Source organism: Solanum verrucosum, unplaced genomic scaffold, assembly GCF_900185275.1.
Source record: "Solanum verrucosum unplaced genomic scaffold, falcon-dt-bn FXZP01000253.1, whole genome shotgun sequence".
Classification (NCBI taxonomy): domain Eukaryota; kingdom Viridiplantae; phylum Streptophyta; class Magnoliopsida; order Solanales; family Solanaceae; genus Solanum; species Solanum verrucosum.
The window spans coordinates 2,458,770-2,483,052 of NW_026019984.1; the positions used below are offsets into that span (position 1 = coordinate 2,458,770).

The 24,283-nt window shown below is 31.4% G+C and overlaps 6 protein-coding genes across 6 annotated transcripts in view; 5 read left to right on the forward strand and 1 right to left on the reverse strand.

Annotated features, from left to right (window-relative positions):
• The window catches only part of LOC125818164 (uncharacterized), a 231,733-nt gene that overhangs the window by 29,785 nt on the left and 177,665 nt on the right, over window positions 1-24,283 (reverse strand). The window lies entirely within an intron of this gene.
• LOC125818156 (uncharacterized) lies at window positions 1,919-4,372 on the forward strand. Its single transcript, XM_049497693.1, has 4 exons — window positions 1,919-2,198; window positions 2,450-2,560; window positions 3,621-3,701; window positions 4,047-4,372. The coding sequence occupies exons 1-4, from the start codon at window positions 1,938-1,940 to the stop codon at window positions 4,119-4,121; spliced, it is 528 nt and encodes a 175-aa protein (XP_049353650.1). The 5' UTR covers window positions 1,919-1,937; the 3' UTR covers window positions 4,122-4,372.
• LOC125818130 (tRNA dimethylallyltransferase 2) lies at window positions 5,650-12,340 on the forward strand. Its single transcript, XM_049497658.1, has 11 exons — window positions 5,650-5,859; window positions 5,941-5,995; window positions 7,030-7,109; window positions 8,155-8,223; window positions 9,005-9,077; window positions 9,166-9,287; window positions 9,762-9,836; window positions 10,517-10,915; window positions 11,657-11,732; window positions 11,851-12,008; window positions 12,206-12,340. Exons 1-11 carry the CDS (start codon window positions 5,677-5,679, stop codon window positions 12,317-12,319), a joined length of 1,404 nt encoding a protein of 467 aa, XP_049353615.1. The 5' UTR covers window positions 5,650-5,676; the 3' UTR covers window positions 12,320-12,340.
• LOC125818161 (stress-response A/B barrel domain-containing protein At5g22580-like) lies at window positions 14,793-16,233 on the forward strand. Its single transcript, XM_049497697.1, has 2 exons — window positions 14,793-15,060; window positions 15,874-16,233. Exons 1-2 carry the CDS (start codon window positions 14,939-14,941, stop codon window positions 16,067-16,069), a joined length of 318 nt encoding a protein of 105 aa, XP_049353654.1. The 5' UTR covers window positions 14,793-14,938; the 3' UTR covers window positions 16,070-16,233.
• Window positions 19,292-20,199, forward strand: LOC125818162 (stress-response A/B barrel domain-containing protein At5g22580-like). Its single transcript, XM_049497698.1, has 2 exons — window positions 19,292-19,413; window positions 19,870-20,199. The coding sequence occupies exons 1-2, from the start codon at window positions 19,292-19,294 to the stop codon at window positions 20,060-20,062; spliced, it is 315 nt and encodes a 104-aa protein (XP_049353655.1). The 3' UTR covers window positions 20,063-20,199.
• Window positions 20,813-21,874, forward strand: LOC125818152 (uncharacterized). Its single transcript, XM_049497689.1, has 2 exons — window positions 20,813-21,397; window positions 21,577-21,874. Exons 1-2 carry the CDS (start codon window positions 20,860-20,862, stop codon window positions 21,681-21,683), a joined length of 645 nt encoding a protein of 214 aa, XP_049353646.1. The 5' UTR covers window positions 20,813-20,859; the 3' UTR covers window positions 21,684-21,874.

Below are 24,283 nucleotides of genomic sequence, written 5' to 3' on the forward strand. Positions count from 1 at the left end.
AAAAGGAAAATCTAACACAAAAAAGAAGCTGTCATTAACCCTTAATCATGATGATTTAATTTTTTAAAAGAAGATTCATTAAACAAAATACCACTTTTAAAAATTAAGGAACACAAAAAAGAATTGTTAAGAAAAAGAACTATATAAGATGTTTCAAATTTGTTTGCAAGAAAACATATATATATATATCACTCATCCTTGATCCCTCCACACAATAACAATAACATATTCAATATAACTATAATCTCATAAATAGAATATAAGAAAGAGTTGAATATTCACATATCTTATTTTTATTTTTGTGAGATAGAAAATTTATTTCCGATAAACCATTCTATCACATAACATGAAAAAAGTATAGTCAAACTCATGAAATGGTCCAATTTTTTTGCCTTTTTTTCAATAAACACCTGTCAAAAGGAGGTGTGAAATTCAAAATATATGAAAGGTAAAAAAGGTATATATAGGAATAATTAAATATGAAAAAAGGTAGCCAGCAATTTACACTAATCTCCTACTCTGTCTTGGACCCTAAGGCTCTCATGCAAAAAATAATTATTTTTTATTTTGTAATTAGGTAAAGACTTACTATCTAATTTGTAAAGAAATCTTGTAGGCCAACCACACAAATCTTTGTAGGAAAAAAAAAAAGAATATTTCACCAAATACTTTTCAAGACCCCTCAACCAATACCACTTATCCACTAAAGTTATTTAATTTGGATAATCACTACTTAAATTTAACTTTTTATGTTTCACACTATTAGAATTTTTGATTTCTCGGATTTTTCAAAAATATCAATAATTACGTGTCATATTCTTAAAAAAATATTGTACTTTTTAGAGAATTTGACACAACTGTGATATCAGAAATAAAGAATTCGCACAACTTAGGATTTCATTTGTCCAGAAATTCCCCAACGCAATTGATCAGTTTGTTGATATTCAAATTGTGATTAAAGTTTAGATTGTTTTGATTATCAAAAAGCAAATTATGTCACAACTCATACATTTATAAAAGGGCAGGTCAGTGCACAACGTATCTTGTGCTCAACCAAAGTCTGGACGGATGAACTGCATTTTGTAAGCAACTTACCTGGAAGCAAGGATCAATGACTGAGTTTATAGCTCAAACCCGTAGCATATAGACAAATATTTGGAAGTGAATTTTAACAATACAAATTTATCAATTTTGGCAATAACTATAGTAGTTACATGAATTTGCCAATGCACCAAACTGTGGAAAACAGTAGTCTAACCAAAAACAAGTCTAGTAGCTAGGCAAGATCATCCATTAAGCTTTTTCTATGTAGAAAGAAAAAATTTAAGTAAATATATATATATATATATATATATATATATATATATATTGTCTGTGCATTTTTTAAAAATTATATATCATTAAGTCATTTAAATGATATCTATATGTAAGCTTTTGTTTTAAAAAGGGGTTATTTGCATTTTGAAAATAAAATAGGTTATCTAGCTATTATAACAAATAAAACCGATTAGATAGTGTAAAAAATTATTTACATTGAAAGTGTATAACACATGAACTCTTTCTATATAATATAAATATACAACCCTAAATAAAGAACAATAATATAATCATTCTCAAAGTGCAAACAAATCATTTCTATCATGTTTGTCTATTGAAAATATTAGTAGAAATAAAGTTTGTGTACACTGTACTCGATCTTTTACGGATGTTGCTGTTGTTATGGTTGTACAAGAGCAAATAAAGAAAGTACAAGTTTAATATGTTTAATGATTAATCTTTTAGAGGGCATTTTGGTAATTTCACTTCAACCAAGATTTGTTTTAAAGAAAGCCAGATGTTTTAGGTACCTTTAAAGTCCAATAATCTATCTTATAATAGTACCAACATTTCATTATTCCAAACCATAAAAAGGCCTAAGACAACTCAAAGAAAAAAAAATGACAACTCCTAAGCAAATGGAGCAGCAACAACAACAACAACAACAACAAATTGTAAAGATGAAGAACTCAGGGATGATAAGCTACAATGGTAGCCCGATGATCGATGATCGAGACGAGGAGATGGCACGATCAGCATTATCTGCTTTTCGCGCTAAGGAGGAGGAAATCGAGAGGAAGAGAAAAGAAGTTTCCGATAAGGTTCATGCTCAATTAGGCCGCGTTGAGGAAGAAACTAAGCGTTTAGCTGAAATTCGCGAGGTAATATGATATATCTTTTATTATTATGCTTCTTTTGAACCAAACGTCTATAAGAATTAAACATTTCTATACTCTTCCTAAACTGTACTTGTAGGATTATACTGATACGTTCTTATTGTTGTTGTTGACATATTTATTTGAACTATGTTACAAAGAGTTTATCATATTGTTGTATTTTTTTTAAAAATGTTTTCTTGACAATAAATATTAATTTATTATTTTTTTGATTTTTGAAATGGAAAATCAAGTAGAAGCTCGAAACATTTGTTGATCCAGCTGGAAAAGAAGTAACAATTGTGAGGAAGAAGATTGACTTAGTCAATCGTGAATTAAAGGGAATGGGACAAAATTGCCAAAGAAAGGTGAAATATTTGACCAAACTTTGTTTTTTTTACGATAAAGTTATCTTCGTGTAATTTATAACTAGCTAGGTCATAAGTTTTGAAAATAGTTATCAATATTTATATTAGAATAGACTGTGTATATCATACGATCCTTCTCCGAACCATATATTTTGTCCACTAAATTGCTTTTTTCTTACTTTAGGAAAATTAAGTAACATTACTTTACTAAAAGACAAAGGGACACAGACAGACAGATATGTTTGTTTTATAGCAGTTGGTATTCTAAAAAAGTCTTTGGATTCTATGTTTGAACAGGAATCTCACTCACACACAGTTTTCAAGACTAGTGGTTAGGACCACCAAACCAATACTATTGTTAATTATTAGGACTCCCTCCGTCTCATTTTATATGACATTTTTTGAATTTCAAAATTCAAATAAGTATATATTTGATTGTAACTTTTTTATAGATCTTTTAAACATGTTGAATTATCAATTATTGTGACTTATAATACTTTTTATGTAGTTTACAAATATATAAATTTCATTTTTAAAAAATTGAAGATTCCATACGCAAATTTCCGGTTAAACTTAAACTGTTTGATTCTCGAAAAAACGAAAAGTGCCACATAAATTGAGACAGAGGGAGTAGTATATAGTTTTAGAGATATCGGAAAAATTTCTCTATCTTTTAAGATAAATGGATAGGGGTGTACCTCCTACTTGGTGAATTATATTGGGTATGTTGTTGTTATTGAGTAGAGAAGAATATTGTTGAGGCATAATATATAAGCGTGTGCTTTAATTTAACCTGAGTTGATATTTATGCCCTAAATTTTAAATGTGCACAAGTAGACGCTCGTGTCCTATATAACATAATACACTTAGGACGCTATGTAAGACATGATGAATTGTAACATACAACAACGCATTATCTGTTTGTTCGTCTTTATACAAATTTAAACATCTACCTATGCACACTCAAAATAAAAGATATATATATATAAGTGTTGGTTGGGAATATTATGATGAAATTAATTAATATTAAATCTTGGAATTATATTTATTTTTTCTTCAGGAAAAGGAATACAAGGAAACACTTGATGCATTCAATGCAAAAAGCAAGGAAAAAGCTCAGCTTGTTACCAAATTAATGGAGGTAAGTCTTTTTAGCTTCTTCGTCTATGAAACTAAGTTAGCGTTTAATCATAGATTTTGAATCATATTTTTAAAATTGTATTTTAAATTATTTGTTTGACCATGCAATTTGATTAAATTATGAAAAATCCGATCTTCAAATATTTTCAAACATCTAAAAACTTATCACTCAGACCAGTTTTTGCATATTTGAGACTTCCACTTATAGAATTTCAAAGTTTTTTCAAGTAAAATGTATGTCGAAACACAACTTCAAAATTTATAGCGACGTGCTATTTTGCCATCAAATTTCTTAGTTTATATATATATGTTTGTATTTTTGATTTATTTTCATTATTTTTTGTAGTTGGTAAGTGAAAGTGAAAAATTGAGGATGAAGAAATTGGAGGAGCTGAGCAAGCATATAGAAGCCTTGCACTAATTAATTAATACTACTTTTATATAACTAAAAAGTTGATGTACTGATCAATTGAAACTCTCACATTGAACTTTTTTAGTTTGTTACATGTTTTTTCTATGTTTGTTGTATTTTTTTTGGTTTTAAGTTTGACAAGTCAGGTCTAATTTGACATCCTTAAATAGGATAAATGATGGTTTGGTATTTTTCTAATTTGAATTTCAGATGTAAATTGTGAAGATGTGTCTTTATTTTTTTTTGTATGATGATCATAATTCATGGATTTTCCCTTCATGAATTTCACTATATTGAACTGATTTTCTTTTTCCAATTCTCTTCATATTATTTGTTTTATCAACTTTAGTCTTTAAGAGTAACAAAAGGTAGTCAGAGTGAAGTTCTGAGCTCTTACTAAGGGCAGGTCAAACAGGACTAATAGATTAATATGTTGACAAAACTTCTCAAGATGAAGTGCATATAACACTTCAAGCAAATCCCACATTGGAATGAGAAGAGGAAAATGGAGAGTTTTATAAGGCATAATAACTCAAATTCATATGGTACGTGTGCTTTTGAGGCTCGATATGATTCAGTCTAAAAGATAAATCTGTACTATTCTAAATCCAAAATAGACAATATTTTAACTAACAAAAAGAGTATATACTTATACACACTCGGTGCTTCTTTATTTGGCAAAACTATTTTCTGGACAATTATCTATCACATGTGTCATTGTACAAATATCATTCATGGGCTAAAGATTTAAGCAAAAATATATATTGTGTGTGTCCTTTAATGATATTTCACCGATAAAGATGTAGCCTTAAGGTAATCCGCTTATTTGTTTTGCTTCCAGGTCCATTTCTAACATGTGCGAGCCTAAGCTCTTTTACTCTGATTCAACAAGCTCAGTAAAGGATGGGTCACTTCCTTTCGAGAAGCTATTCACAACTTCAATTAAAGATTGGATTGAGGAATAAATATTCATTTTATAAACAGTCAATGCATGACTTGTTTAAAACTAGCTAGTGGAAACGTTAGGTTACCATTCGATTCTACTAGGAGAACGATCTTAAGAATGAATACTCATATGGATCAACACGCCAACTTCAAGGATATTATTTAAAGCAATCTCTCGAGTTTTCCTTCATTCAAACTAGTCTTGCAAGAAAACAAAGTTTCATGCATTTCTAAAATTAGAATGGAAGGAGTGAAAATGATTAGAACTAGAAACAAGAAAATCTAGTTCTTTTTTAATGTTTGATATCTGTTTAATTGATTAAGATTCATATCGAAAAGTTTATTAAAGAGGCCTCTATTCCCATGTCAAAACCAAAGAATTATGATTAATAATAAATGAGTATTTGTACTTACTTTCCACTACAATCTTTCGTGATAGAAAACTTAACTTTAAAAAACATAGAAAGTAAAAATTGCAAATAGAAAAACATTGAGATGCTAAACTATTAACTACCTAAACATAATGAACTAAAGTGACAAAATACATATTATTATTATTACTCTTTTCCTCCCTTAACTTCTTGTTACTGAAAACATTAACCAAAAGAGAAGCTCAGCAATGGAAATTGTTGAAAAACTGCAAAACCCTAACAATGGAGATGAAATTAAGCTCAACCCCACATCAAATTCAAAGCCAAAAGTAGTAGTAATAATGGGAGCAACAGGTTCTGGAAAATCAAAACTTGCTATTGATCTGGCTTCTCACTTTCCTATTGAAATCATTAACGCTGATTCTATGCAGGTATTAATTATATCTTTGTGTATTCTCATAAAGTTGAAATATTTTTGTATTTACTGCTAACCCTTTTCGTTTCTTGGTTAGGTTTATCAAGGATTGGATGTTCTTACCAACAAAGTTACTCCCCAAGAGCAAAAGGGTACTTTGTTTCCCTGTTTTTGCAGTGTAATTATTCATGTATGTTAAAGATCAAATGCTTACAATTATGCCAATAGTTATATTAGATATAGCAAAGGCGCAACTAACTGCACCACACAAGCGCTATGTTTGATCATGACTCCAATCCGGGCCACCGAGAACCCTTGTGGGCCTTGTCATAGGCAGGATGTTGTCATTGCCCAACAATTTGTATAATTTTAGATGCTTGTGTTTCCAGACTAGAAGTTTACATTTTGTTTGAATGGTTGTTAGCAGGGGCAGAGCTTAAGTGTCAGCTACTGGTTCGGCCAGTAACTATGGTTCAAAATTTTGTATCTTTTTAAAAAATTCATTGACAATGTACAAATTAGTATCAAATTTAGAACCTAGTAACTTAAAAATATTAAAATCAAGAACACATAAGGTTCGAATTCTGATTCCACCTCTTGTTACATATTGTATTGTATCTTATTGTTGCATCAATCGAATGTCGGTTATAATTGTTACTTATAACTTTTATGTATTTGTATTGTCAAATTCGTTCTTATGTAATATGAATAATGCCAGGAACAACCCATTGGGTGGTGTCGTGTCGTTAGCTTATATTCTTTTCATCATACTTTTATCATCTAAAAATATTGTTTTACCCTTTACCCTATCTTTGTTATAATAACTCTACTTTTTCTTTGTAACACTATAAGCTTATTCTTCAGATTGCTGGTGCATGGCATTATAAAACGACGTGAAACAAGACATCTATCCAAATGTTATATTCATCAAAACAATACAGTAGTAAGAATACAATACATATGAAACAATATATAACAACCATCCAAACAAGCTATTAAGAAAGTGGAGAGACTCTTGACACATAAGTGGAATAGAATACTAATAGTATTAAAGAGTTTTCAAGTGTATATTTTGAATGGACCAAAACAGAAAGGGGCTGTATAAAATGCAACAGAGTGCTTTATTTCTGCATACCTTTGTGAGTATCTGATTTTTGTTTTTTTTGGGTTGTTGTGTCACTGACAGGAGTGCCTCATCATCTTCTTGGTACTATCAGCCCCTGTGTTGAATTTACTGCAAAGGATTTTCGTGACTCAACTATCTCCGTGAGGCCTCTTTCTTGATGTTCTCAATTCTTGTAATTATGTACTTAGCTAATAGTATGTCCATGGTCATTGGATGCTGAAATAGTGATATTATAGTTACCATCAAAGTTGTGTCTTCAATAATGGCTCTAATGCTCATTCCTTTGCTTTTCAAATGAGTAAATATGTTCCTTGGGCATTTCCTTTTGCCTTGTTGCCTGAAATTTCTCCTTCTACTGAGGTTTGTTAATTTCTTGAAGTCTGTAGGCAAGACTTATGCTCTAAAGTTGTTGGTCTTTGATAGGAGGGGACCGACTCTAATCCATTGTTTTTACCAAATTTTCAAGGTGAAAGTATAGACAAGAAAACCCTCTCTACCTGCAAATAGATGTAGGTATTCCCTTCATACATACCACCCCACTCCCATACACCAATTTTAGTGACTCAAAAAGATATTCCTCATTGTTTAATTAGTTAACAAATGGACATATACTGATGTCATTGAATTACTATATACGGGAACAAATATGCTGAAAAAGTTCACAACTAATTGTCTACATTTAAGTTTAAAAAAGTGACTTTAATAAAAAAAAGTTACAGAAAGTTGTTCTCAGAATGATCAAGAATTTTTAAGTGGGCCAGCTTAAAGGTCAGGCCTCTGTCTCACCTGATAACAACTATAGCCTCCTTTGTCCTTAACGGCAGTGTTCCCTTCCTTTTCAATACTTAAGAGAGTATTTCATGGCCCAACTATTATTACCACATTCTCTACCATAGAATCTGCACTTCTGAGTAATCTTAGAGGCTTCTATGAAGAATGTGGTTCTTCATTTCTGCAAATAAATGTTAATGGTGTTACTGAAACAAACTAACCTTGGTGGCTTTTGCCTCAAGGCTTCATAACCAGCCTATCTTTCCCTATAGTAAGTTTGATTTCTGTCTTTCAGTTATCTCTCTGGGAGAATATTGTGCGGAGGAAAAGGTCTTGAAACGTATATATCCATCAATGGTCATATCTCTCTACTTTTTTTGCTAATGTGATTCCTCTTATTATTTGTATTTTCAGATGATAAATGAGGTATGGTCCCGCAATAGACTGCCAGTAATAGTTGGAGGAACAAATTATTATATTCAGGTACATTTTTACGCGTTCTCCACTCTCTGGTTTCTTGCTTGTGTGTGCATGAGTCCATAATGATAGGGATTTTCAAAGACTCTAGGACCGAAATAATATTTGATGGAGAAGTTGTCTACCTCAATAGTTTGCATTATTCAGAAGCTTACTTTTCTAATGAATGATTCACAAGGTTAGTTGAAGAGTTAGATTTGCCAAGTGCTGCCCCTTAATTGCCAGTGTTTATTGAAACGATAAGTGCAAAATGGGTGATTGGTCCATGAGGCTTGAAGCAAAAAGTGAGAAGTGGGGACCACACTTCTTAAAGTTGAGATTTAAATAATCGACAACTTTTCATTATAACTTGACCAATTTCAGTATCTAATATGCAATAATGTCGATATTAATCTAACTCAAAGTTGAGATTTAAATAATCGACAACTTTGCCTTTCGATCACTTTGCACGTCATGGTTTGTAGTGCAACTAGCTGTACCTATGACACGATAGACCTCACTTCGCATTGCTTCATTGCTTTAAGCGACGAAGCGCTAGTTTTAAATAACACTGTTAACTGCTAGTAGCATCCTTCTCCTAGAGTATGAGCTGTCCTAAAAATTTGCAACAGACTCCTCGCCTACACTCTTTTATATGCGTATAAGTATGTTGGCAAGCAGCTAAATCTTTTGGTTTCTCTTTTGTTTTTGATATTTTTCTAACTTCTGTTTTTCATCTTTCCTAAAATGCTTCCTAACTGTTGGGTGTTAGTTATAGTTTTCTGGATTTGATTATTTTTGCATTCAGGCTCTTGTGAGTCCATTCCTTCTTGATGATTCTGTTGAAGATGCAGAGACTAATTGCTTAAGTGACTCTCAAGGTAAACAATAAGCTGTTTTGTGTTTTTCGTCTTAATTTATTTACTCAGGACCAATATTTATAGCTACTATATCTTTCTTTCTCTGCAGAAGATGAGCAACCTGATCTTGAAGTTGAACTTATGAGCGAGGATTATGATTGTGCTTACAACCGTCTTAAAGATATTGATCCAGTTGCAGCCAACAGAATTCATCCAAATAATGGCAGAAAGGTGTGGTGATGTTTGGCTTCATATGTCTTAGTTTATTTGCATGATGCAATCAGCTGAAGCTGTTCGTCCGGACATGTTGATTTTGACTTTCTAACATGAATCGTGTTTGATTTTGCACGTTGCAAGTTACGGTCCCACATGTTAATGTGTAACAGCTCCATGTGTAGTCTGGATTTGTTTAATTTGTTCATAGAACTGAGCTAATTTGTACTGAAGACTTCTGTGTCCTGGAATGTACATTGAGCATTTCTGGTCTCTGAACCTATATATTCAGATTTCAAAGTTGTTATGGCAATGCCTCATTTGTCTGAACAGATGGTTACTAGTGGCAGAATGTTAACACTAATTGCTTTTATCCTACAAATTATGCAGTCTCTGAGGTGGAATGTGAAAGTAATAACGCTTCATATAGACTTATGATTCCTATATATTGTATAGCAGTTCTGATGATGCATCTGTTGCCTTAAACTGCAGATCAACCAATACCTGAATTTGTATGCACGATTTGGTGTTATTCCAAGCAAACTTCTTCAAGAGAAGACTGTAGAGGTGCATGCTTCTGTTCACTCGTTGATTTTACTAATTTAATTTTCCATTAATTGTATTGATTTCTAACGATAGTAAGATTCGGATTTTGCAATTTTTTTTAATTGTTTTTTAGCTACTTTACATGATGGGACAACATTATTTCCTTAGGACTCTCTTCAGAAAATATTTGCATTAAAAGGATAGTCCAATGCATAAAGCATCCTGCATTCATGCTAGGTGCGGGGAAGGGATGCACCCCAAGGGTATGAAGTAGACAACATACCCTAATGCAAGCATTAGTGGTTGCTTCCACGGCTCAAATCCGTGACCTACAGTTGTCCCAAGACTTCCCTTCTTTAGACGATATTTGCATTGAACTCTTATTATAGAAAAATGGAATTGGATGAAGGGAATGGCTATATATGCATCAGTTCATCATATTGGGTCCCTTGACTATCTGCCTTCTTTCAAGTGGTTGATAGAGCTTTCCCTTCACTTTGCCAAAGCTCAAAATTGTCATTTTACAGTGCTCTTGCTTTTATCTTTTTCCATCCTTCCATCTGTGTAATTCGGTACTAGTGTAAGTCGTCGCTGTTCCATGTTTCGTATTGGAAAATATGAGCTCTCAGTATAGCCTGTTGGGTTGATGAAATTGCCATAGCATACCTCTTCATGTTATTTTGTTGCTTGTGGCAGGGCAGAACTGGGGTCAAGTTGATAATTCAAGATATGATTTTTGCTTCTTATGCGTGAATGCATCTCTCACCACTTTGGATCCATTTGTCGATAGAAGAGTTGATCACATGGTTGATGCTGGTCTACTGAAGGAAGTTCTTGACATCTACACTATGAATGCAGACTATACAAAAGGCTTGAGGCAGGCCATAGGTGTTAGGGAATTCGAGCCATTTCTTAGGTGTTACATAATGGAACATCAAAAACCTTGTAGTGAATCTCACGGTCAGACATTAAATGATCAGATATTGAAGCAAAATATACAGCATATTGTGGATTCCCCCGATGATAATGAATGGAAGGCTCTTCTAAATGAAGCAATTCAACAAGTCAAATTGAACACACGGAGACTAGTTCGACGTCAAGTAAGTACTACTCCCTTTTACGGTAGGTAGTTATATCAGTGTTATCAAAAGCGAAAAGCGCAAAAAAGCTCAAAGGTTCGTTGGGGCTCTAAGCATAAAACACAAATAAAACATGAGCTTTATTAAGAAAAGGCGCAAATGGAGAAAACATACAATAAATTGATTGTTTTTACGATAAAGTGAAATATCAATGGTTTAGCGTCACCTCTTCAGGAAATGCTCATTCACAAGGAAAAATGTCATTAGCGCTTAAGCGCGCCTTTGATAACACTTTAAACAAGGTATATAACCAAGGAGAAATTTTGGTTTTTCAATTCAGCCTGCATGGGGTTTTCAAGTGCTCGGTTCTGGAAAAACCAGATATAGTTGAACTGAATATCGAATTTTGTGAAGCTTTCTGGTTAAAGGTGCAGAAATTGGTTGATATGTTAAGAACAAAAATTCTTGAAACCATTTGCTGTCGTTTAAATAGACATATTTTATAAATCATTATTTGGATAAATATAAAGCATTAAGTTCCTCAAAAGATGAGCAGTATAACTTCTTATACTCTGTTACTCTTCCGTCTTAACCTTCATTAGTGAGTGAAGCCTTCTTACTCTATACAACATCATTTAATACAAGAACAAGGAAGTACTTGCAAAATTTCTTGCTTAAGGCGTATGCTAGCTGTTACTGGATACTGAGATTCTTTGAGTTGCATTTTTTTGGAAATGTTTATGGTTGTTTGGTTGTTGTCAGAGGAGAAGACTCAATCGTCTGCAGATGCTATATGGATGGAACATACATTATGTTGATGCCACGAAGTCCATAATAAGTATGTGATCGGGCTTTATACTTGCATGAAATTACTGTCCTTATCTTTAGCAGGTATGCTGTGTTCTGGTTTGGTTGTTGTCCGTATTTCTCTGAATTGATTTGCATTTTTTGAGAAGGTGGCGCTGATGATATATGGGCAGTAGAAGTGGTGAAACCCTCTGTAGGAATAATCAAATCCTTTCTCACTGGGGAATCCAGTACAGAAATTGGCAGCAATGCTTCTGAAGAAACGAAGATGATTCAAAAGGATCTCTGGACTCAGCATGTTTGCGAGGTTAGTAGCCAGCTGCTGCATTCCTCCGTCCCCCCTTTTCCGTTTCCCCTCGAGTTGTAGGAAAGAAAAAAGAGTAGAAAGTAGAAATGAAGATGAACTGCAGTTTCCTCTATTATTAATTTGGTGATAACTGCCAACCATGCAATATGTTTTACAGTTTTACCAAATTTACATGTTTATCGTTCGTTTGATCATAGGCATGCGGGAATAAGGTCCTTAGAGGCACGCACGAATGGGAACAGCATCGACAGGGTCGTGGCCATAGAAAACGAATTTCTCGGCTTAAGAAGTCTGGAAGCTTGTGTTTGTGAAGCAAAACATATGTACACTACATCTGCTTACAGTACAGTTCTTTGCATTTTACCTGTGATTTTGGGGCAATGTTCACCTAGTGAACTAGTTTTAAGGTTAGAGTCAAATCCATTTCAATTCATGATTTAGCTGATATTGAAACCTCAGACACTACTCGTGGGATCGGAAACAACTTCCCTACCACACTATAGGTCTGTGTACATGCTACCCTCTCCCGACTTCACTCGTGGGATTACAATGAATTTGTTGTTTTATTGGAATCTCATATTATTATATTATCCACACTCCAAATATCTAGTCGTGTGTGAGTATTGGTATATTGAAGTCTAACATCGATTGTGGGGAAGAGAAAAACTAATTTTTTTTTTATATGATCTCGGACAATTCTTATTTCTTAAATTTGTCAGTCAATACCCTTTTTCCTATAGCTCAGAATTGGCAGGCCTTTAGTGGGCCAATGGGCTGCAAGAGTTTTAGTGGGCTTTATTCAGAGCTGCACGAGTGGGCATATGGGCCACTTTGACTCCACTTTTGTTGTCTTTTGATAAATTTTATTGTTTAAAAATTGATACTATTACTCCCTCCGTTCTCAATTTATGTGACATTCTTTCACTTAACACAGTTTAAGAAAAAAAATTAAAAATTTTGTTGTCTAAAATAGTCTTTGACCATCTGTATGACTATAGATTATTTCATTTAAGATAAAAGTAGACTCGAAATAACGAGTTTCAGGACATAGTATTGTAAGTGTGGTGGAGTTTCATTTGTAAGACATGCTATAATAAGTGGAACAATTTCAATTAGCGTGCTTCTCACCTCAATGCTATACTTCTGCAACTAATACGAAAAGTACATTAAATTTGCAGTGTATAACATTTTTAAGAAATTCAATAACAGATCAATTATTTGAAAGAAAAAAACTCAGGTCATATTCATTAAATTAAGTGATGTTATGTCAATGATTTTTTCATAACAAAATTCAATAATGAATTAGAGACCACATAATATTTTGGACATGTATAAAAGTCCATAAAATGAACACGGCTTGCCCTACTTAAGATATTAAAGCAAAAAAAATATGAGGACTAAACGAAAAGAGAATATCTTTCAAATTCAGTCCCCCCACCCCCTCCCCACACGCCACATGAGGAAATAATATTTCTGCATATATGATATGACATATTTTTCTTTTTAATAGGCATTTGATATAGATTCAATAGTTGAAACAAGTAAAAAAAAAGAGGGGTTTCTGAAATTGGAGTTAAAAAATTATATTTAAAAAATTAAATTATATTTTTGACATATTCACTTGAAAAAAGAAAGTTGACTCATCTTTAAAAACTACCCAAAAATTATCTAATGTATAACCAAATAATGTTGTGAAAAATATTCATGAACTTAGATAGGAAGGTGTGGAGGACACATATTATAATAGTAGGTTAGTAGGTAATGTAGGGCTGTCTTAGGGTGGTTTGTATTTGCCATTTTACTAGTTGTTTTATTGTAGTTCTTGTTTATTCTTATTTTAATAATCTATCCTAGTATGTTGTTTATTAATTAACACATATTATGTTGTTGTCTTGCTCTTTTATGGTAGACTTTGCACCATTTTTCTTTTTGCTTACTATCTTTTCTTTACTGTCTCCTTTTGTTTCACTTAAGCCGATGCTTTTTCGGAAACAACCTATGTACCTTTATGAGGTAGTTATAAAATCTGCGTACATTTTATCCTCTCCAAACTCAACTATGTTGTTATTGTTGCTTTAAATCATATATACCATTAGGAATAAAATAAGAGTTTTAAAGACAAATTATTTATTAATTATATAAAAATATCATTCTTCGTTAAACAAATTAAAAAAATTGTGTACCCCACATAAATTGGGATTATGGGAGTAACAATTTGATCTTATACTTCTCAATTTACCTTCATCAGAAGTTATATAATTATAAATATAAGCATATAACATAAATATGTCATTTAACTTGACTTCAACTGATATTTATATATTATATCATAAATATATGTTCGACAAGTTTTAGATCATAAGTTTCAATTATTATTTTTAACTCCGTGTATAATGAAGTATTGTCACATAAATTAGGACGGAAGACAACATAATTTATCATACATATTTTGTGAAATCCACTAAATATGTAGATATATACTAAACTCCAAATATATCATCAAAATACATAAATTTTAAATTCTGAATCCGCTGGTATAACTAGTCACTTCTCACTATGATGATGTTGCATTTTGAAAATGAGTCCTCAAATTCTTCACATTGGGAGTAGTCATTTCTCACTATGATGATGTTGCATTTTGTAAACAAATTCCAAGAAGAATATGGTTCGGAGTGACCCTACTTCTTTTTTGAAAAGCAAAAGGATGCACCTTTTTCCATATATTGTTTTGCAGATATTGTCTTTTAAAGGAGAGACTTGACTTCATGGTACAAAAATTGTGTGTATAGTGATGACAGACTGTTGAAATTGACACAAAATTTTTGTGTGGGTGTGTGATATATTATGTATATAAATAAGTGTCTTTTGGTGAACCATTTTGCTTCATTGGTTTAGTAATAATTTAGTTAATTACTAATTGCTACCTAGACATGGCTAATGAATTCAAGCATTTGGTTTTGGTTAAGTTCAAAGGAGATGTGGTGGTGGAGGATATTCTAAAAGGGTTGGAAAAACTTGTCCAAGAAATGGATATTGTCAAGTCATTTGTTTGGTAAGTACTTGAATTACATATTTCTCATAGTTATTTTAATATTATGTCAAATCTATGTTGTTCGGATTCTTCAGCAATAAGTTGATAGGTGCATATCGGATTCCCTAAAAGTAGTCTTTTCTTGAAAGATCCGATATGAGTGTGGCGGAGTCACAGAGTTTAAGAAACGAACTTTTGGAACTTGTGATTTAAAACAAGTCATAGTTATTTGTTATTTAAATTTTGATATTTTTTTGAAACATAAAAAAAAGGAAACTATGTCACATAAAATTGTGACGAAAGGAGTTTTAAAAGTACACAATTGGCAGGAAGTCTAGTTGCTATGAATTCTATGTTGCTCAGACTTTTCAAAAATTGTTGTAGTACTCGTATTGGATAATTTGAAAATGTGTTACCTATGAAGGATCTTATACGCATCCACGACATTATTAAAGAATCCTAGCATAGATTATGATATAATGAATGTACTAGCTACATTTTTTTTTAGAGTTAATAATATAAAACCACACTTCATCTATCACTTTTTGGTGTGTTTTACACCTAACTATCAAAAAATTTCTTTTTTCTATCTGAACTATCATCATGTATGTATTAAAACACACCCCGAAGCTGACTATACCAACTATCATTTGTTCCATATTCCTATTTGGACTATCATCATCTACTCAACTCGTGCGGTGTGTTGCAATACATAATAGTGATAGTTCAGGTAGAAAAAGGAACAACTGATAGTAGTTGAAATGTGAAACTCGCAACAGAAACAAATGATAGTTCAGATTTGTTTTTTTGATCATTACATGGTTTTTGTGGCAGGGGAAAAGATGTTGAAAGTCATGAGATGCTTACACAAGGTTTCACTCATGCTATTATAATGACCTTCAATAGCAAAGAAGACTATCAAACCTTTACTAGTCACCCAAATCATGCTGGATTTTCAACCACTTTTGCCACTGTGATTGACAAGGCTGTGCTACTTGATTTCCCTGCTATTTCAGTCAAAGCTACTTAATATCATCAATTGTCATAAAAAAAAAAGAATAGTATTATGTGTGTTTCAATGTTTTATTATGGTTGTTTGATGTTCTAAGTGTGTGTTAAGTGAACATTTCTTTTTATCTTTGCTTCCAAAATTGTGGATGGTTTAAGACATATGTAATGTATCACTATGAAATAAAAACTTTCTTTTTTTTGGGAAAAATCTCTGTCTTTCAGATGAGCACGTTGTGATAACCTACTCATTATACAATAGGTCAGAAATTACATAGAGATGTAAATCGTATTAGACAAATCTCATGTAATGAGCTCACAACTGGCATACGAATGATGGATTTGATCTAGGTTTTCCACATGAGATATAATCCACCTCTGAACCACTCAACCATGCCCTTACGGGAGTGGAAAAAAAAACTTAATTAATACATATACTTCCCCCAAGAGAAAGTGATGGAATAGTTTGAATCCCTATACTCTTAACTAGAAATTTTGATTAATAAATATACTTCCCCAAGGGAGTGAAGAAAAAACTTAATTAATACATATACTCCCCCAAGAGAAAGTTTCACTATTATTTTATAAAGAAAAAAAATAATATATTTATTCAGGAAAGGGCATTTTTGACCGATTTAGTAATTATAGAGTATTTCTGAACTAAAGTATTGACTGTAAGGACATTTTTGAACCAAAGTATTGACGGTAAGGGCCTTTTTGTGCCAAACTATAAACGGAGGATATTTTTGTTCCTTTCACATAATTAAAAGACATTTTGACCCTTTTCTCAATATTGAATAATGTCAAGTTATATACACCACCAGTTTCACGATCAAGTCACCAAAGAATATCTACAAGCTTTGAGGTTCAAGGGTGTATATGTGTGAACTTTAAATTATCTTTGCTTCCAAAATGGTCGGGATTCATAAATTTTTAATTAAAGATTTTGAATTTAAATTTTAAAAATATAGAATTTTTTAGCTCCATAACAAAATTATACGTTATTAATAAATTTCAGATATTGATTAATTAAACATAAATTTTTCTGGTGAACAAGAAATGACAAATACACGTGAATGTCAAGTCGAATAAACTGTTTGGCCTACAAAGATACTCTTTTCCTCCAATTTTATTCAGTACACTTTTCTTTTTTAATTTACTTTTTAATAATTTAATTAAACCTTTTATTTTACACTTAAAAGAATTAATTTGTAATTATATAAATATTTACTATTTACTCCCCCTACTTGTTTTTCTAGATTGTTTCAAGTAATTATAATTTTTTTTCTTAAACTACGTAAAAGTTATGTATGTATCTAAATTATTTTTTTGAATTGCTTCCAATTCCTTCCTTTCCATGTGTGGTGTATATCCTAGCACCCCAAATCACAGTTGTCAATTCTTTCTTGAACTGTCCATTTTAAATATTCTATAGCTCATATTAAGAAAATATTTTTTAATAAAATACTTTTGAACATTTATTAGAGCCGGGTCGTAGATCAATTATCAAGGTTAATTTTCGAATCAAAAATTATTTTTCTAAAGAGTTTTTTTTTACTCTCAAGTCAAAAATAAAAGATATTTTCTGAAAAATATTTTTCATTCACCAAGTAAACATTAAAAAATATTTTCTACTCACCAACCAAACATGAGAAAATAAGTAGGAAATCCACTTGTTTTCCAAGAAAACATTTTCCTTCATACCAAACACACCCTTAATCTATGAAAAACTCATATATGTATCTAAACTAGAAAAAATAGCCCGTGTCAGCACGGGCCTAACATTATAAAAATTTATATACAAGATATTAGGATAAGTTATGCATAATTTATTTTTATAAATTCTATATACTTATTGATATTTTAATTAAATTTTAAATCTCAATTTTCTAAAAATATAATATAGTAGGGGAAGATTTTTCAATCACAATAAATTCTCTCCGAAGCGTAAGGAGTCTATTGAATTTTTCATTTTATTTTATATTATTTTTTTAGAAGAATATTATTTATATTTACTCATAATTTGAATTTAAAGATCATATTTGTCAATTATTGAATATCTTGAAATCAAAAAACCTATAAAATTATCTTACGATCCACCTTTATTTTACTCTATATTTGAAGAGTAAATCGAGAATGTTCTCTCCAATCATTCTCTATTTCATTCTCTATTCTTCATTTATAGAGAGGATTGAAGAATTACTATTCATAATCTTTATTTTACTTTTTGATTATTTTATAATTATTTCTACTATATAATATTTATAATTAACATATTATAAATCATATAAGACCATTAATTAAATCTTTAATATTCATAACTTTTTTAATGTAATATAACACTTTAAAAAATATTATTTAATATATACATTTTCAATCTGAATTAATAATATTTCATTTAAAAAAAATCTATTTAGGACCAATTCCAATCTCATCAATGGACAATGGCCCTAAAGTGTTTTATTAAAAGAAAAAGAAAAAAAAAAGGAAAAAGTTGAGGGACCACAGACTGACCATAAGTGTAGTGTAGTTCAATGGGTCCCATCACATTAAATGGCATCATCTGTAATTTAACAGAAAATGATGGGTCTTTTATGGAGCTGTTGATGTGGTCTAAGGAATAAAGCGTAAAACACAACCCCTTATAAGAAAACTAATCTTTAAAAATACCATTATACCCTTAAACTTTTATCTAATGCCAATAAGCTGACATGTTGAAACTCTCTCTCCTAATATATAAAAAAATTATCCTTTTTGAATTGCTTCCAATTCCTTGCTTTCCATGTGTGGTATATCCTAGCACCCCGGAAAAATACTTTTGAACATTAATAAGAATTAGTGTTTATTTAATTAATTTTTTTAAAAATGATAATATTAAAACAATAATTTGTGCTTGGTGAAGGTTCAAGATATGTTTGGGGGTGGGGGGCGGGGGGGGGGGGGGGGGGTTCTCAGCTCGAGGAAAACAACTTCTGCTACTACATGTGTATATATAAGCAAGTGACTTTTTTTTTATAATCGAAAAATTTTAATGAGACATGGTTCGAAACTTGATATATTTTTATAATAGCATAATTATATATTCAGTGTAATTCCGTAGATGAGGTATGGAGAGGGTAGTGTATACGCAACCTTAACCTTGTCTTGTAAAGGTAGAGAGACAATAAATCATTAACCACCAAATTATGCGTATATATAGATGACTTTTGGTGAAACATTTTGCATATTTTTTTTACTAGTAGAAATGGCTAATGAATTCAAAAATATGCTATTGGTGAAGTTTAAGCAAGATGTTGTAGAGGAAGATGTTCTAAAACAGATTGAACAACTTGTTAATGAAATTGATCTTATCAAGTCTTTTGTTTGGTAAGTCCTTCAATACCAAGTAACATTTTTCTTATAGGTTAATTTTTAGCCGATTCCGACTTGTTTGGAACTGAAGCGTAGTTGTTAGTGTTTATCTTGATGTATATTTGTCAAGTCAAGTTAACATTTTTCTTAATAGGTTCATTTTAGCCGATCCCAACTTATTTGGAACAGAAGTATAGTTGTCATTGTTCGTCTTGATGTATAGTCACACAATTTTTTTTGTGAATAATTGGTAAAAGAACTTGCTAATGAAATTGATGCTGTGAATGTCTTATGTTAGGTATAGTCCTTAAATACTAAGTAACATTTTTCTTATAGGTTCATTTTAGTTGATCCCGACTTGTTTGGAACTGAAGCTTAGTTGTTACTGTTCGTCTTGATGTATATATAGTCACATAGTTTTTTTTGTGATAATTGGTAAAACTACTATGGTTCTTTTAACTATTTTGACAGGGGAAAAGATACTGAAAGCAATGAAATGGTTACACAAGGTTATACTCATGCTATGATAATGACATTCAACAACAAAGAAGATTATGAAGCTTGTGTTGTGAAAGAAGTCGAATTTTCGGCTGTTTTTGTCAATGTAGTTGAAAAGATTTTGGTACTGAATTTCCCTGCTGTTTGTGTCAAAGCTTCTTCTTGAAGATTCCGAGCAACATAAATGTGCCGCCTTTGATGTTCTTTAAGGCTATTTGAGGTTTCATGTGTTTTGAATGTGTACATTGTACACATTTAGTTGTATCAATCTCTATGAAGTGTCTTGCAATAATATTTGATGAACTTGTGTCCTTTTTCTAATGTCTTGTTGCTAATGTTGATTAGCAAAAAGATAACTTAAACTACAAAACAAATCTAACTTTTGACTTTTCATAACCTATGTGTCTGCTATATTTGTTGCTAATGAAAATGATAGCCCGGTGAACGAAGAATCTCACGTTCACACAAGGTTCATGTGATGTAGATATAATTTACTCTGACACAAGTATTAGTAGTTGATTTTATAGCTCGAAATCCGTGATTAGTAGACTACACAAACACAACTTTATTGTTGCTCCAGCACCCCAACGGGATGTAATGTAGACAATCTTACCTTGATTCCACGTCTTGAAAACCATGAACTGTAGGTCACACAGAGATAACTTTACCGTTGCTCCAAAACTCTCTTTCCCTTGTGCTGTTCCTAATCTGAAAACAAAATGGAGGACTTTATTAGATTAAAATAAGAAAAAAAGGTGATTATATTATATTCTAAAGTTTAATGATGCTGAAAGAATATAATATGTAACAAAAGATAGAATTTTTAACCTGCAAATTGAAAAAGTTGATTCTTTGATTCCTCTTCTTTACAACCTTTCATCTATATTTTTTTTTTTGCATATTCTCATTACCATTCTTGAAGTGTAAAAAAGATCAAATCTTGAATCAAGTAAGCAAAAAAACATGGAAATCTTGATCAAGAAAGTTCATTTTCTAGTCTTTTTGATCATTTTTATGAATTTTTCCTTTTCAAGAACCATTTCTCAAGAATCACAATCAAAACAAATCTATTGTGGAAACATAAAGATTGAAGATCCATTTGTTTCTCAAAACTCAAAAAATTCATCTTTCTTGAAGGACCTTGTCCTTTGTAGATCAAACACTTTATACTTCAAAACTTCTCTTGGCCTTTTCCAAATTTCTTCAATTGATTACAACAACAAACTTTTAACTATTTCTCATCCTTCTTTTTCTTGTTTGATGATTGATGATGTTCAAGATTTGGGAAATGAATTCCATCCTAAAGAAATGAAATGTTCACATTATAGAAGAGTTTATAAAAGTAGTACTTATGATCAAGATGGGAATAATGTGAAATTTGAGTTAGGGACAAGGATATCTTGGGATATTGATCATGTACCAAATCCTTGTGATGAGTGTAGAAAACCACATGGTAATTGTGGAGTTGGATTGAGATGTCTTTGCCATTTAACAGAATGTAGTAAGTTTACACATTTAGCCACTTAGCTCCAAAAATATTTATAGTCCCTAGCTAATATACATGTTTTATACACTAAATATACATATATTATACATCTATCGGCTATTTTTTTGGGTGGGAGGTAGTTAAGTTAGTTTCACTTTTGTTTTAACCATCAAATCATTGTGTTTTTTATGCAGAGGTGGAGGTTTCTGTTGGTGCAATTAAGAGATCTAGTGGTACTATGCTCTTCTCTTTGCTTTTCTTGATTGTACTTTTGGATCATCTTGAAGGGGTTTTAATGTAGTTAAATTCTTCACTCTCGTGTGTAAAAACAAGATGTGTTTACTTAACTTATTTGCTATGAGAGAGTGAAAAATTGTCATGAAAACTATCAAGATGTATTTACTTACTTGCTATGCCAAAGAATGAGAATTCTTCATGAAGACTTTGAAGATGTACATTGTACTATATGAAATTATGTTGTTATGTTGTACTAAAAAGTATGTTGCTCGGACTCTCCAAAAATGTCACTAGGTGCACGTCAAATCCCTCAAAAATAAGCACATTTTTGGAGGATTCGACACAGGTGTGGATTCATTTATATAGAGTCAGTGCAACATAGCTAAATAGTGTGATGGAGATCTATCTTGCTCAGACTCTTTAAAAATGTCAATAGATTTGTGTCAGATCCTCCGAAAAGTTATTTTGGAGGACTTGGCATAGGTGCAAGACTAGACATTAGCTAAAAAAGTGTGTGATGAAGATTTCCTAGATACTTCTTGTTTCAATATAAGTCACAATGAAAATTACTAGTGGTGGGGTGCATTTTCCACTTAATTTGTATGAGCATGTGCTAAACTTCACTACTTGGAACACCTTATGGAACAAGTAGGGATATGATTTACAGCCCTTTTTGGTGAATGCATTGTTGAATTTAAGCTTTTCATCATGCTGTAAAGTTATGTCATTGTTTGCCTAAAGTTATATGAATCCACACTTTTCTTTTTATAGATATATGTGCCAAAAGTTCACGGGAGGTTTGTCCAAATACCATATAAAGAGATAAATTTGCCTCCCACCCTCCAGTGTGGGACTCAACGGTGGGATTCAATACCCTAGGAGGCTAGGACACCCAAAATTGGATATCTCGAGTGTGGACAATATAAGATGGAGCCCAACATATATCAGGTGAAACAAGAATTGTTTGGGCCTTACTCTAATACTATCTCGGATCTAACTCAATCTAAAAGCTTGCTCATAAGACAGAGAATTTGTCCAACCAACCAATATGGTACTCAACAATGTGCATGTGGTAGGGACCAAAATTTGAGGCAACCAAAATGCAATATCATGTCTTGTGATCATAGAAGAATTGTCTTGTTGAGAGGTTGAAAACTAGAGAATTTATTGAGACAAATAACACAAGATGCATTAGTTTAAACCAGTGAAAAGATGATAATATATTCTTGTTTAAATTGGTTCTTTGATTGAGTGAAGTACAAAAAATATACAAATATATATTTACCAATCAAATAACATGATTGTAAGTAAAATCTCTATAAGAAGTAATAAATTGATAACCTGATAAAAACGGTAACTAACCAACCATAACACGTTAAACGATGTGTAGAAAAATAAAAGAAACAAAATTTGGTGGGAATAATGATGAGTACTTAGTTAAAGATATGGAGCTAGAGGGGCGCAGAGGGTTCATCTAAATCTCTTTTGGTATATACAAGGTCAAAAACAGTTATATATATATATATATATATATATATATATATATATGTTGAATCATCCTGGTTTCTTCGTACATTTACTTCTTGATTCCCTTAACTAAAAATTCCAATTCGATTGTTGGTGGTAATTCATGACCTAACAAAAAACATTTTCTTGTTGTTTAATTACAAAATCAAACTTAAAAAATAGTAGTATATGGAATTATAGGGAGAAACTTTTATCTATTTTTGTCAATTAATCTATTTGGGCTTTCTAAAGCATCCCTATGAGTCAATTTGATATAAATAACACACTGACTGATTTACACAACAAAAAATTAAATTACTTTTGTTGCCTTTTATTTATAAGTTAATCAATTTCTCAAAATTAGATCAAAATTAATATTCAACCCATTGGTCTAAAAAGTGGCCAACTTCTAAATATAAGGCCACAAAATAAGAAAAATTAACCAAAATAATTGTCCACTCAATTGATTAAATTAAAAATAGGCAACATATGTATAATATCTGTATAATCAATATATAATAAATTTATCTGGCTATTTGTATAAAAATCCCCTAAATTAAAATAACGATCTATTATGAATAACACGTCTAAATTGACCATACTTGAAATTATTCCTAACCCAACTCGTTCAAGTACTAAATTTAAATTCTAACTTCACCTATGTTATCGATGCCAAACCGCATACGGTACAAGAGAGAAATAATTAATAACTCTACCAAATGATGTTATTATTATTTCTTGATTCATTACCAAGCTTATTTTATTTCTGTCTTTACTATTAGGAATTTAATTTCATCTTTTCTTTTTCTTCTCCCTCTCCTCTTTATTGGAGTTGATAGTTTCTTCTTTTTTTTATTAGTTTTGGATATGGGTGAATTTTTATATACAATACTAATGTATTCGGTGTAATTTATATAAGTCCAATATGAATGGAATAAATTATACACAAATTTTACAATATTTGTATTCAATGTTTAAATCAAACTGATAATGCAAAAGTACTCCCACTTGGTATATATAATTAAATTTTGAAATAAATTTGTGAAAAGACGGATAAATAATACTCGGTAATTAATGATTGGTCAAATTTAATATATATGTCCTCGAAAATAAGAAGTTTTGTTCCGAGAAGGATAATATCAATCACTCTACATTAAA

What these genes read in the sequence shown, in the direction of transcription:
- LOC125818161 (XM_049497697.1), top strand. Translation starts at nt 14,939, where the DNA reads ATGGCTAATGAATTCAAGCATTTGGTTTTGGTTAAGTTCAAAGGAGAT. An exon ending in ATTGTCAAGTCATTTGTTTG is followed by an intron (nt 15,061 to 15,873) that starts GTAAGTACTTGA and finishes TTTTTGTGGCAG; the next exon opens with GGGAAAAGATGTTGAAAGTC.
- LOC125818162 (XM_049497698.1), top strand. Translation starts at nt 19,292, where the DNA reads ATGGCTAATGAATTCAAAAATATGCTATTGGTGAAGTTTAAGCAAGAT. An exon ending in CTTATCAAGTCTTTTGTTTG is followed by an intron (nt 19,414 to 19,869) that starts GTAAGTCCTTCA and finishes CTATTTTGACAG; the next exon opens with GGGAAAAGATACTGAAAGCA.
- LOC125818152 (XM_049497689.1), top strand. Translation starts at nt 20,860, where the DNA reads ATGGAAATCTTGATCAAGAAAGTTCATTTTCTAGTCTTTTTGATCATT. An exon ending in TTGCCATTTAACAGAATGTA is followed by an intron (nt 21,398 to 21,576) that starts GTAAGTTTACAC and finishes TTTTTTATGCAG; the next exon opens with AGGTGGAGGTTTCTGTTGGT.
- LOC125818130 (XM_049497658.1), top strand. Translation starts at nt 5,677, where the DNA reads ATGGAAATTGTTGAAAAACTGCAAAACCCTAACAATGGAGATGAAATT. An exon ending in GAACAAATTATTATATTCAG is followed by an intron (nt 8,224 to 9,004) that starts GTACATTTTTAC and finishes TTTTGCATTCAG; the next exon opens with GCTCTTGTGAGTCCATTCCT. An exon ending in TTCAAGAGAAGACTGTAGAG is followed by an intron (nt 9,837 to 10,516) that starts GTGCATGCTTCT and finishes GTGGCAGGGCAG; the next exon opens with AACTGGGGTCAAGTTGATAA.
- LOC125818156 (XM_049497693.1), top strand. Translation starts at nt 1,938, where the DNA reads ATGACAACTCCTAAGCAAATGGAGCAGCAACAACAACAACAACAACAA. An exon ending in GACAAAATTGCCAAAGAAAG is followed by an intron (nt 2,561 to 3,620) that starts GTGAAATATTTG and finishes TTTTTTCTTCAG; the next exon opens with GAAAAGGAATACAAGGAAAC. An exon ending in TTGTTACCAAATTAATGGAG is followed by an intron (nt 3,702 to 4,046) that starts GTAAGTCTTTTT and finishes TATTTTTTGTAG; the next exon opens with TTGGTAAGTGAAAGTGAAAA.